General features: G+C 51.0%; 1 protein-coding gene across 1 annotated transcript in view; it reads left to right on the top strand.

The window, feature by feature from the left end:
• Positions 1-1,666: 1,666 nt before the first annotated feature.
• KCNN3 (potassium calcium-activated channel subfamily N member 3) overlaps positions 1,667-13,527 on the top strand; it is a 29,206-nt gene continuing 17,345 nt past the window's right edge. The window contains exons 1-3 of the mRNA XM_015826037.1: positions 1,667-2,464; positions 8,355-8,450; positions 11,193-11,611. Of these exons, the coding sequence (XP_015681523.1) occupies positions 1,667-2,464; positions 8,355-8,450; positions 11,193-11,611 (1,313 nt within the window). The remainder of the gene's footprint in view (positions 2,465-8,354; positions 8,451-11,192; positions 11,612-13,527) is intronic.

Below are 13,527 nucleotides of genomic sequence, written 5' to 3'. Positions count from 1 at the left end.
AAGTTGAATTTTTCGCAGCCTTTTTGACAATTTCTGGCACCATCCAGAAAGAATTGCAAGGTTGAGTTTTGCTTCTTGGGGGCTCGCTCCAGCAGCCAGGAGATGGGAGATCCCAAAGAAGAAAATAAAATAATCATGACAGGATTCCAAAGGATTTAATAATTTTTTTTTTTATTCAAGGATGTCCGTCCGATTTGCTGAGGTAGAACTGAAAGGGTGACTCCAGACTTTCTTTGCGATGTTCCTGCGTGCTCCCGTTTCTGACCCAGAAGGGAAAACAAAAAAAAAATTAAGGCAACAAATGCAGGTGAATTTAAATTCTTTTCTTTCAAAATGAATTTCTGCCCTGAAGGTGCTCGGAAGAGGTTAAAGAAAGATCCCCATTAGGCCCCCAAGGAAGGTGAATTTTCAAAGACAGATTTATTATTTTTGGCATATTTTTCTGCAATGTAGAAGAATCCAGTTCGGTTTATTGACCCAGGCCCAGAGAAAGGGGACGCTGGGCTTCTTTGGGGACCCTCTTTTGACAGCCTTCCCTCCGTCCCAATGGTGTTCAACGTCCCTAAAATAGCCACAAGCAGGCCCGGAGTGGCCCTTAAACAGGCAGCCGTGCAACAGGTAAAGCAAAAGCCGCTTTGAAGATTTGGGGTGGAGATGAGCACTAGAATCGGAAGGAGTCATTTTTACCCCTTATTTTAAAACGGGAGGGGGGTTCCCAGCTCCCCCAATCAGAACCTCACCTGGCCCTAAGGGAGTCCTCCCAGCTGAAGGCTGATGGGAATTGGAGTCCGCAGATGCTGGAGAGGACCGGCAGGGATTAAAATTAAAAAAAAAAAAAAAGCCTGCAGCTGGGCGAGACCATCTCTTCCAGATGTTGGGGCGTCTACCTGCCAGATGTAAAGGGGGGGGCGCAACGGCTCCTCTCTTGTTCCCCGGCCTCAAGAGACGTAGGGAACCCTCCAGGCCGGCCATCCAACCGGGAAAGCCTCTTCCTCCCCCTTTTTTCCAAGCCGGGCACGCAGCATCACCACCTGTTGCTTGCGCCCACCTGCCCGCCCAGCCCCTCCACGCCTTCGGGTGGGGCTGGGCGGGGGGGGGCCGGGAGGCGGAGCCAGGCAGGGTATTTTCCAAGCCGAATGAATGAAGCAGAGCCTGGGGGGGGGAAAGGANGCGCAGAGAGCGAGCGAGCGAGCGAGCGAGCGCGCAAAGCAGCCGACGAATCCCGTGGTGCTGCCGGCGCGCGCACAGGCGCAGTCCTGGTGCTTTTTTCGCCTTTGGGGAGGGGGCGCCTGCTCGCCTCTCTCTCTCTCACCCCCTCCCCACCCGCACGGGGAGGGGAGGGGAGGGGCGGCGTGGGGGGGGCTGTGATGTCACCCCCTCCGCCGCCGCCCGGCCAGCCAATGAGCGCGCGCCCAGGGGCCGAGGGGGGCTTGGCCGGGCGCGCGTCCCCGAGAGGCGAGCGTGCCAAGGCTTGCCAGTCGCGCCCGCTGGCAGCTCGGCTGCAGCCGCCCGCCGCCCCAGCCCCAGCCCCAGCCCCAGGCTGGGCAGCCGCGGGGCCCGCTTGGATGCCCCTGCGCTGGGGCGGGCAGCGCGCTGAGCCGGGGCAGGGGCCAGGGCCGGGCGCAGGAGGAGGAGGAGGAAGAGGAGGAGGAGGAGGAAGAAGAGGATGGAGCCCCCGGCGCCCTTCCTCGACTCGGGCGGGGGCGAGCTCGCCGCGCCCCCCAGCCTGGCTCCCGTGGCCCCGGTGGCTCCGGTGGCTCCGGCGGGGGCGGCCTCCGGGGGTCCCCTGCGCGCTCCCCCCGCCCTGGCCGCCCTGCGCCCGGCTTCCCGCCACGGCAGCCAGCCCAACGTCAGCGGCGAGCCCGGCTGGGCGGCTCCGGGCCACTCGCCCAGCTCCAGCGGTGGAGGCGGCGGAGGTGGAGGCGGCGGCGGCGCGGCCAAGCACCGGCAGGCGAGCCCGCTGGCGCACCGGCGGGACAGCAACCCCTTCACCGAGATCGCCATGAGCTCGTGCAAGTACAGCGGCGGCGTCATGAAGCCGCTCAGCCGGCTCAGCGCCTCCCGTCGGAACCTGCTCGACGCCAACCCGCCTCCACCGCCGGCGCCGGGCCCCGACGAGGCGCAGCCGCTGCAACTGCTGGCGGCCGGCGCGCCTCCGCCGCCGGAGATCGTCATCTCCCGGGAGGACAACCACTCGCCGGCGGGGCTCCTGCACGCCAACGCGGGCGAGGGTCCGGCTCGCAAGGCGCCCCCCGCCTCGGCCGCCTCGCCCTCCGCCGCCCCCGGGCCGCCCCCCGCCAAGGCGCCCAAGCGCAAGAACCAGAACATCGGCTACCGCCTGGGCCACCGGCGCGCCCTCTTCGAGAAGCGCAAGCGGCTGAGCGACTACGCGCTCATCTTCGGCATGTTCGGCATCGTGGTGATGGTCATCGAGACGGAGCTCTCCTGGGGCTTGTACTCCAAGGTAGGGGGCGGGAGGACGGGGGGGGCCCCGCCGGACTTGGAGAGGGGGTCTGGCTGGCTGGCTGGCTGCTTGGGGAAGGGTCTTGAGCCTGTCTGGATTTGGCCTTCCTCTTCCGGAGACCTCTTTCCAAAGTTGAGAGGGGCATGGGGGTCGTGGAGGGGGGTGGCAGATACTTGGTGGGGTTCCCCAAAGCGCTCCCCTTTTTGGATAGGGGGCTGGCTGCTTAGGGTAGGGACTTTAACCTCAACGGATTTGACCCTCATCTCTCTTTCCGAAGTTGAGAGGGGGATGGGGGGGGAGGAGTGGCAGACCCATGGTGGGGTTCCCCAAAGCGCACGAAAGTTCTTGGGGAAGGGGCCTTAACCTCAGTGGGTCCCGCTCTCCTCTTCCCCATACCCCTTTCCGAAGTTGAGAGGGGGATGGGGGGGTCACTGTGGGGACCAACCAGTTGGGGGGCTTCCTAAAGTGCACACCCCGCTTGGGTCAGCGTCTGGCTGTTTGGGGAAGGGCCCTCAGCGTTCATGGGTCTGTTTCTTCTGTTCCTCCTCCTCCGCCTCCCCATATCTCTTTCCAAAGTTGAGCGGGATAGGGGGTTGCAGAGGGGGTGGCAGCCAGTTGTGGGGGGGCTCCCCAAAGTGCTCCCCGCTTGGGCAGAGGTCTGGCTGTTTGGGGAAGGGTCCTCGGTGTGGGTGGGCCTGGCTCTCCTTTTCCTTCTCTCCGCCATTTCTCTTTATGAAGTTGAGAAGGGGGTCTTTGAAGGGGCCAAGCCGTCCAGGAGGGGCTGCTGCTTGCATAGGGGCTAGTTGCTTGGGGAAGGGGCCTCAAGGTCAGGGGGTCCAGCTCTCCTCTTCCTCAGATCTCTTTCCAAAGTTGAGGGCTGGAGGGGGGCACCCTGTCAGGTGGGCCTCTCTAAAGCATGCCCCTATCCTGAATACCTGTTGCAGGTACTTAGGATGGGGCTCTGGCTGCATGGGGAAGGGACCTCAACTCTTCCTCTTCCTTTCCCCCCTCCATACCTCTTTCTGAAGTTGGGTGGGGAGGGGGGAGAGCCAAACTTGCCCCCCCTCTTTGCTCCCCTCTCTTACTGGGCCTTCCTCTCACTCCACCCCAAAAGTTGGGCATGGGGTGATTCCCCGTAAACCGGACCAACTGTGTCTGTCTTGGGTGATGTGGGAATAAATGGAGTGGATGAGAAGAACAGACACCCCCCCCTTGCCTTTGGCTCCCCAACTTTCTTGTTTCCCCCCCCCCTACACTGCCCCCCCAGGCAAGCCAGGTACTTCCCTGCCATCTCCAAGGTGATGGATTATAGTTGCTAGATACGTAAGTGAGGTGGGGTGGGGGGTGGAGAGAGAATAGAGGGGAAGGGAGGGCAATTCAGCTTCCCCAGGATGAATAAATAACATTTTTCTACCTGACTTTCCCCCCCCCCCCACCATTACACACACTTGGTTTCTTCCGTGGCCCCCACCTGACAGGAAAAAAAAAATGGCTGATGGTTTTTCCATCAGGGTGATTTTGCAAATTCTGTGTGGCTTTGGGAGAGAGGAAGGGGAGAGGGGTTTATCTGGCAGGCAAAGTGGGGGGGGAGGCTTTTCCCAGCCTCTCTGCTTGAAAAGGAGAAGGGGGTAAAAAGAGGGCATGAATTCGGGCCCTTGCCTGCCAACCTCCAGGTATGTTAACCTGGGTTATCCCCACCTGTTGCGTCTATGTAGGATATTGCCAGCTGGTGGGGATGAGTAAAGAGGGAGGGGTTCTAGTGGGGAGCCCCCCCCCAGCAGGAGAGAGAAGTTGATACACCTCCTGGAGCACTCTTCTTAAAAGCCTCTAGTGATGGAGCACTCATAACTTCTGGAGGCAAGCAGTTCCACTGGTTAATTGTCCTCCCTGTCAGGAAGTTTCTCCTTAATTCCAGGTTGCTTCTCTCCTTGATCAGTTTCCATCCCTTATTTCCTGTCCTGCCTTCTGGTGCTTTGGAGAATAAGGGGACCCCCCCCCCTCTTCTTTGGGGCAGCCCCTCAAATATTGAAAGACTGCCGTCGCGTCCCCCCAAATCCTTCTTTTCATTAAACCAGACATCCCCAATTCCTGCAACCGTTCTTCTTCCTATGTTTAAGCCTCCAGTCCCCTGATCCTCTTGGTTGCTCTTCTCTGCGCTCTTTCCAGAGTCTCGACATCTCTTTTTTTTTTTTTTTTAATATTGTGGCGACTAAGGAATTGGCACACGAGACCTGCCCAATCTCGGCTTCCTTTCCGCCTGCAATTTTTCTGCTTTTCTCCGGCCAAATCTCACCCACCCGAGACGTCTGGGCATGGCTGATAAATTTCTACTTATTTATTTATCACATTTCTTGACTGCCCATCTGACTTGCGTGTCTCTCCGGGCGGCTAACAAATCATTTATCCAGCCTGGCACGAAAGCCGGGGAAAAGCCGGTGTTTTCCGACTGCAGGTGTCCTCCCATCCATTTTGCGATACAATCTCCCAATGATGGTTTACTTGCCCAGCCACAACTCAGCAGAGGGTAGCGCAGCCAGCTTTTGAGAGAGCAGCGTTAGCCAGTGGAAGGGGTTTCGTGCATGTAAGGACGCCCCTTGTTTTTTTTCTCTCGAAAGCATCTGAAACTGGGAGAAAATCTTTCTGGACTTGAGGACGAATTATTAAATTAATCTCTAAGCTAGCCTTCCTCAACCTTGGCAGCTTTAAGAAGGGTGGACTTTAACTCCCAGAATCCCCCAGCCATCCTGCTTTAAGGTGGGTGGACTTCAACTCCCAGAATCCCCCAGCCAGCATCCTTTAAGAGGGGTGGGCTTCACCTCCCAAAATCCCCCAGCCAGCATCCTAGTGAACTTGAAGATGGGTGCTGGCTGGGGGATTCTGGGAGCAGACCTCCACCCATCTTGAAGCTGCCAGAATTGGTAATCCCTGTTCTGTTCTGAAGCTGCCTGCTTTATGATTAGAAGAAAAGTAAACACCCAAGCTATTAATAATCCTGAATTATGCCCACCCCTCCTTTCCTACCCTTGTGGGTCAGCTCTATTGTATTAAACACACACACACACACACACACACACACACACACGGTTCGTTTGGCAGGAATCCCCTTGCGTGGGTGGCGCAGAGGAGATGGGAGTTGTAACAGCTGCGCCCAGGGCGAGCAAAGAATTCCCTTCCTGCGGGGCGGGCAGCTATGGCACGGGGCCAGCCCGGCTGTAGGCAGATCTGGCTCTTTTCCTAATTGATTTGGGAAAGTCCTGGCTGAAAGTTGGTTTGTTCCCAAGGCTGCTTTTTAGCAAAATCAATTGCCAGCATCGATCCTAGATTCCCAAGCCGGAAGGAAGAGGGCTTGTCTGTTGACCCCGGCTAGGGAACCATAGTTTGGCATGGTTTGGAGGGAATCCTGCCTCAAAATGATCTTATTCTTTTCCCGTCAAGCCGAGATACGAAGACTTGGCCAGCATCCGATGAAAAGGCCCTCTGAACCCAGTTTTCCGTCGATGGTAGTTTGTTGAGTCGCCTCTATGATCGTGTCTTCGCGCTGAGCCGTTGAGTGTGTTTTGCGATCTTGCCAACTCAGGCCTTGCCTCAACAGCCCGGCACTGTAAACCAGGTTTTCTGTCAGTGATAGTTTGTTGAGTCAGCTCTACAGTGGGCTGTTTTGGGGCCTCGCGCTGAGGCGTTGATCGTGATTTGCAATGCCCAGCAGACGGCTTGGCCTCTTGCCAACTCAGCCCTCACAAAAGAAACCTCGTTGCCTTAACCACCAATTTGGGGGCTGGACTAAATGATCTCTGAGGTCCAGGTCTTCCTTCCACGAGGGGGAAAAAACCGGCATTTGGGGTGAATTAATAGATCAGATGTCAAAGTTATCCAGTTAGGCAGCTTTGCTCCCTCAGAATGTGATTTTCATCTCTGTTCTTTGCCCCACTTGCCCGTGGCCAGCCGAAAAATCTTCCAGGCAAATACAAGGCAGTCCTCAAACTTACGACGGTTCGTTTAAAGTTACAACGGCACTGAAAATGGGGACTTAGGACCGTGTTCCACACTTACGACAGTTGCAGCGTCCCCGTGGTCGCGTGATCAAAATCCAAACGCCTGGCGACTGACTCGTATTTACAACGGTCGCAGCGTCCCAGGGTCACGTGATCCCCATTTGCGACCGTGTTAGTGACCGTGTTATTAACTTAACAACTGAGGTGATTGATTGTGTTATTGATTGTGTTCCTTTCTCAACCCAGTTACAGACCGAAAACATTAATTTGGATCAGAAATAATAATAATAAAAAAAACAAACTGGGTTTATTTCACAGAGAAAATGGGTTTTTGTCTCCGCCGGAGGCTAAAATTAGTCAGGTTTATGTCTTTTCACTTTTTTTTCCTTGTTTTTGTCCTGGAAAAATAGGAAATATTTCTCCGGAGGGATATTTTTTTTCTTCTGTTTTTCCAGCACAGAGAAATCGATGATCAGTGTGGAAAAAAACACCTCAGATCTATTCTTCTAATTCCTGAGGGAAATCTTCATTCTGATTTTAAATCTTTTTTTGTTCTTTTGCTCTGCTAAAGGTTACCCCGACTTCCAGCGCTTTGATTTTTAGGGGAATTTCCGGAAGTCTCTGTGGTAATAATGTTCCAGTGGAAAAATAATAAACCTGGACCTCAACTTACGACCACATTTGAGCCTCTTTCCGTTGCTAAGAGAGACATTTCTTCAGTCAGTTTTGCCCCGGTTTACGACTTTCCTTGCCACGGTCGCTAAAGGAATCTCTTCCGTTGTGTCAGTCACACGGTTAGGAAGTTGTTTTGTGAGTGAGAGGTGCAGTTTCCAGCTTTGTAGTCCTCGACTTATGACCGCAAGCCCAACATTTCTGTGGCTCAATGAGAAAGTTATAATAATAATAATAATAAAGTTGGAAGGGACCTTGGAGGTCATCATGATTGGGCTTTGCTAGGGGTTTTATATGGGGTATTTTAGAGCAGGCTTTTTATTCAATATTTATTGTGATTTTATTATTGCCTGTTCACCGCCCTGAGTCCCGTAAGGGAGATAGGGCGGTATATAAATTTAAATAATAAATAAATAAATAAATAAATAAATCTAGTCCAACCCCCTGTTCAGGCAGGAGACCCTATATTTAGGTCAGCCTTGTACCATTTTACAACCATTCTGGCCTGAGTCGATTTTGTTGCCAGCAAGAAATCTTTTACGGCTCTTTTCTGGCTTGGATTTTTAAAAGGAAAGGGCACCAAGGGGTGATCATTGATTTCACTGGCTAGGGACGGGAGGGAAAGAAAGTTCCAGAGGGAACAAAACCGGAAAGGCAGGAGCGGTTGACAAAACAGGGTGTTGAGAGGGTGTTGTACAGCTAGTCCTCGACTTACGACGACAATTGCTAAGCGAGACCTGTGGTGAACTTGACCCCCTTTCACGAACTTTGTTGTTAAGTCACACGGTTAGTGTCAGGACATTGCGAAAGGGGATCACAGGACACCCCCCAGGAAACGGCGACCGTCATAAATACGAGTCAATTGCCAAGTGTCTGAATTTTAATCGCGTGACTCTTTTTCGTTAAGTGTGGAAAAGAGTCCTAAGTCCCTTTTTCCAGTGCCGTTTTAACTTCAGATGGTCGCTAAATGAGTAGTGGGTAAGTCGAGGATTTACCTGAATTATTTTAACAGGTCGGGTGGCGACTGGACTGCTGGGGGGACGATCCATCCATCTAAATCTTATTTTTTTAAGGGGGTCAGCTGTATCGCCTGTGCAGAGAACGAATGAAATATATTTAATTTTAAGCTTTGCCTGCTCGGTACGAGGAAGGGCGTGTGTGTGTGTGTGTGTGTGTGTAGTTGTGTACCTTCACAACTTAATCTCTTATATTTCTCTTCTTTGCAGGGGTCCATGTTCTCCCTGGCCTTGAAGTGTCTCATTAGCTTCTCCACCGCAATTTTACTGGGGCTGATTATTGCGTATCACACCCGGGAAATCCAGGTATTTAAGAGAGATTCCACGCAATCCGACATTTGAATGTGTTTGCTTTGATTTCTTCTTTTAAGGCTTCAGCAGAGCGAGAGACGGTTCAGCCAGGATGTTTCGATTTTGTTTTTAACTTCATCTTAACTTTGGAGTTTTTTTTTTAAAGTGTTGGGTCCCTAAGGGGTCATCAAGATGGGCTCAGATTGAGTGACTGGCCTGTCTTTGCTTAATGGTTCTTTTTTTATTACTATTTTGGAAAAGCCACGCTTTCTCGCCCGACCTTTTGCTGCGGTTTCGATTGGGTATGAATCAGCAGGCGTCCCCAGATATTAAAAATAAAGAGAATTATCCTGCTGGGAGAATGGATGGATGGAGAAGCAGGCAGTCAGGCCGGTGTTGACCAATAGAGAGAGGATAGATAATTGGTTTTGAGCAGTATTTCTCACCCTGACAGCTGTCGGATTTCAACGGGCAGAATTCCCCAGCCAGCCCCAGTCATAAGTTGAGGACTAAGTATAGAACAGAACAGTGTCTGCCCAGCTGGCTGGGGAATGCATCTGAATGTCAAGGTTGAGAGACACGGATCTGGAGAGATAGCAGAGAGACAGAGAGCTGGGATAAGGAGAGATGATAGATAAGGGGTTTTTAGAGAGAGGGAGTTTATTTGAGGGGTAAATGGAAGTTGGGATAGATAGGCAGAGAGGCAGACAGGTGAGGAAAGGTGGGAAGGAGGGAGAGAAGAAAAGGAGGGAGGGAAAAGGAAGGAAATAGATAAATGAGGGAGGGAAGGAGGGAATAGCTAGATATAAGGGAAGGAAGGAAAGGAAAGGAAGGAAAGGAAAATAAATCCATCCTTCCTTCCTTCCTTTCTTCTCTGTCCGTCTGTCCATCCGTCCGTCCATCCATCTACCTACCTACCTACCTACCTACCTATCTATCCCTTCCTCTCTCTCTCTTATTTAACTTTTCCTTCGGATTTCTCAATCTAGATGATACCCCCCCCACCAAGCCCTGGGGAGATCCATTGGCTCTGTGGCAGCACCAGCATCCCACCGCTGTGGGTCTCCATGGTTACAGGAGCATCGTTTCAGTGTGCCTTTCATTCTCAGGCATCTCAAACCAATCCTGATTTCATTCAAGCTTTTTGCTTTGAGTTGGGTTCTGTTGAAATAGAAGGAAGGGGATTCTGCCAGTACTTCTCAACAATTTTTTATTTTATTTTATTATCTATCTATCTATCTATCTATCTATCTATCTACCTACCTATCTACCTACCTACCTACCTACCTACCTACCTACTTCCCTCTATGTTTTCCTTTCCTCCTGCCCTCCTCCCTTTTTCCTCCCTCCCTCCTTCCCTTCCTCCCTTTCTTCTTTCTTTCCTTTCCTCCCTCCCTCCTTTCCTTTCTTCCTTATATCCTTCCTTCCTTCCTCCATCCGTCCATCCATCCCTGTTAGTATTAGCAAACCTCAAATCAGTTGCCCTGGATTTAAAGCGTCCATGGCACTTTGGTAGCGCCATTCATATTGGGGGAGGGGTCTGCTTGCTCATGGAGGGGGGACCCCCCCCTTTGTCCTCCCTGCTTGTGGCCACAGAGGGATGGATCCCGCTCAGCTGGAAGGCTGGCTGCCAAAGAGCAGAGGTTTCTCTGGGTTAATCATCATCATGTTGTCCTGTTGAGCTTCTGGCTGACCCCTGGCCCATGGATTCCTCTCCTCCGGAGAAGGGATCCAGATCCTTTAAGACAAGCTAGGAAAAAAAATCCCAACCAGATGATGCAGGAATGAGAAGCAGATTCGGTCAGGTTGTGCAATAAATCCGGTGTGCACGAATGCGCCAGAAAAAAAAGCGCAAGAGCTTTGCGGTAAAAACATGCACACAGGAAAATTGTGTGAAAATGCTGATTAAATTCCTTCTTCCCTTCTTCTCCGGGAACATGCGAAGCCAAGAATCTTGCTGAACCTTGCCTGTTGCAACATCTGGCTTTGTCCCAGCCAAATGTCTCTTTCCTTGGAGCGGACAAGCCACAATCGGTCGTCTTAGTCAGTCTCTTAGCTAAGAGAAACATCTGGATCAACTCTGGACTTCTAGCCTGGACATTGAGTGGAGAAAGTTGATAAAAGACTTGAAAAGCAACTTTTAAAAGGAGAATTAGGCTGCACCAGTTAGCTTGACACAGAAAACTTCTGGTTGTTTTTTGTTGTTGTTGTTGTTTTTTCTTTTGTTGAGTCATTTAGAGAGGAGGACATGACTATTTTAATGATAATTACTTGCTGCGTGTCCCTGCTGTGTCACGGCGGGTCTTTATTCTCCAAAATCGTCAGACATGTTCAGACCCTTAAAAAAAATATCTTTTTTTCTTTTACTTGCCAGCAAAAAAAAACCCAAGCCAACCAATTTGCTGATAATTGCCACTTTCCAGCCAAGAACAGGACGGATCCTGGTCTGTTCTGTTGCCAGCAAGAAATCTTTACGGCTCTTTTCCGCTTGAATGTTAAAAGGAAAGGGCACCAAGGGGTGATCGTTGATTTCACCGGCTCTGGACCGGATGGGAAGAAAATTCCAAAGGGAACGAAACCGGAAAGGCAGGAGCAGTTGACAAAACAGGGTGTTGAAAGGGTGTTAGAGAACTCGTCCTCGACTTACGATGGCAATGGAGCGAGTGGGGGGTGTGTGTGTGTTTCTTGAGGACTAGGAACTTGGCTCTGAATGGAGTTTTTTTCTTTCCCCCCCCCCTGCTTTCCCCTGGCTACTAGCTCTTTGTGATCGACAACGGGGCCGACGACTGGCGGATCGCCATGACGTACGAGCGCATCTTGTACATCAGCCTGGAGATGCTGGTTTGTGCCGTGCACCCCATCCCGGGCGAGTACAAGTTCTTTTGGACCGCCCGGCTGGCTTTCTCGTACACGCCTTCCCGGGCGGAAGCCGACGTGGACATCATCCTGTCCATCCCCATGTTCCTGCGCCTCTACCTGATCGCCCGGGTGATGCTCCTGCACAGCAAGCTCTTCACGGACGCCTCGTCCCGCAGCATCGGGGCGCTCAACAAGATCAACTTCAACACCCGCTTCGTGATGAAGACCCTCATGACCATCTGCCCCGGCACCGTCCTCCTGGTCTTCAGCATCTCCCTCTGGATCATCGCCGCCTGGACCGTGCGGGTCTGCGAGAGGTGAGACGCCGGCAGGGGGCGGCTTCGGTTAACGGCCGTGGCGTTCGCTCAGCGACCGCCAGGAGAAAGGAGGTGGGATCAGGGGCGGGGAGGGGAGGACCTGCTTAAGGATGGGCGCGGGTGAGGAGCACAAGGCCCGGCTCAAATACAGTCATCTGTCGAAGAATGACACGGGATCATCCGCCGTTCAGTTGGTCTGTTGGGGAAGAAGGGATGGGTAGATGCTGATTGAATTCAGATCCTGGTTCTCTCTGGGAGGTTAGAGGGATCCATCTCTCTCTCTCTCTCTCTCTCTCTCTCTCTCTCTCTCTCTCTCTCTCTCTCTCTCTCTCTCTCTCTCTATCTATCTATCTATCTATCTATCTATCTATCTATCTATCTATCTATCTCTATATTTCTATCTATCTATCTTCTGTTTGTCTTGCTATCTGTCTATATATCTATATATCTATCAATCTATATCTATCTATCATCTAGCTTCTGTCTATCTATCTATCATCTTTATCTCTATCTGTCTGTCTATCTTCTGTTTGTCTTGCTGTCTATGTATATATCTATATATCAGTCTATCAATCTATCAATCTATATCTCTATCTATCTACCATCTTTAGCTTCTATCTATCTATCATCTATATCTATCTATCTATCTATCTATCTATCTATCTATCTATCTATCATCTATCTATCTATCTATCTATCTATCTATCTCTTCTGTTTGTCTTGCTATCTGTCTATATATCTATATATCTATCAATCTATATCTATATATCTCTATCTTTCTATCTATCTATCATCTATCTATCTATCTATCTATCTATCTGTCTATCTATCATCTTTAGCATCTATCTATCTATCTATCTATCTATCTATCTATCTATCTATCTATCTATCTATCTATCTATCTATCTATCTATCTATCTATCTATCTATCTATCTATCTATCTATCTATCTAATCTATCTAGCCTTTCCACCTTCTTTGTCATCTCCCTTCCCGGTGGGCTGGCCTTATCTGGGAAAATTCTAGCTGTCGAAAAAAGAGGCATGTGTGACACTTACACACACACAGTTCGACACACACATTCTTTTGGCTGTCTCTTTTCTTGAGGATGTGCTTGTCGGGAGGTGACATCCACGTGGGGTGTAGGCGGGACTCCCTAACAACCGGGGAAGGGAGACCCAGCCGAGCCACCTGCCTCCTGAAGGGCTCTGGGTGTGAAATTAGCCAAATCAAGGGAAGGGGGGGATGGTGAGAAGTCGATAGCTTCCTGTAAAGCTTTCTTTTCCTCCGCAAAACTTCCCTGGCTGTTCTATTTTGTGTGTGTCTTTGTGTGTGTGTGTGGTGTGTGCGCACCACAGCATGACTCATGGGTGTGAAGAGATGGGGAAAGCGGTGTGTGTGTGTGTTTGCACTGTCAAGAGGGACACACCCGGTTGCTTTTCACACTTTCTGGGACTCCCCAAAGTGTGAAAAACGGGCTAAACGTTTGGAAATTGGGTTATCCCGAAAGGGGGGAAAAAAATAATTAAGCCCAGACTTTTTTTTAAAAAAAAATTGTTTGGTTTTGCCTCTTGCTCGATTTTATTTTTTGGTCTTCTGGAATTTTCCATTGGAATTGTTTGAATAAAATAAAAATTGCAAAGCGGGGGGTGGGGGGGAAGGAAAGTGGGTTATCCCTCCACTCCACCTCTGTCTTAGCTTTGCAAAAATAAAATTAAATAGCGTATCAATCCCCACATGATTCAGAGAATCATTTCAGGCCTAAAGGCTTCCCATCTGTCTATTATTTCAACAACAGGGGGGAAAATTGAACCGGAGGGAGGGGGAGGACAAAAGCCCCTTGCAGACCCTTCCCAGCACCTCCGGCTTCTGTCTCTTCCCCCCCCTCCTAGGGAGTCCCCATTTTTTTCAGATTTG

This window comes from Protobothrops mucrosquamatus, unplaced genomic scaffold (assembly GCF_001527695.2).
Source record: "Protobothrops mucrosquamatus isolate PMUCROS unplaced genomic scaffold, P.Mucros_1.0 scaffold2939, whole genome shotgun sequence".
Classification (NCBI taxonomy): domain Eukaryota; kingdom Metazoa; phylum Chordata; class Lepidosauria; order Squamata; family Viperidae; genus Protobothrops; species Protobothrops mucrosquamatus.
This window is presented reverse-complemented; position numbering and strand designations above follow the sequence as displayed.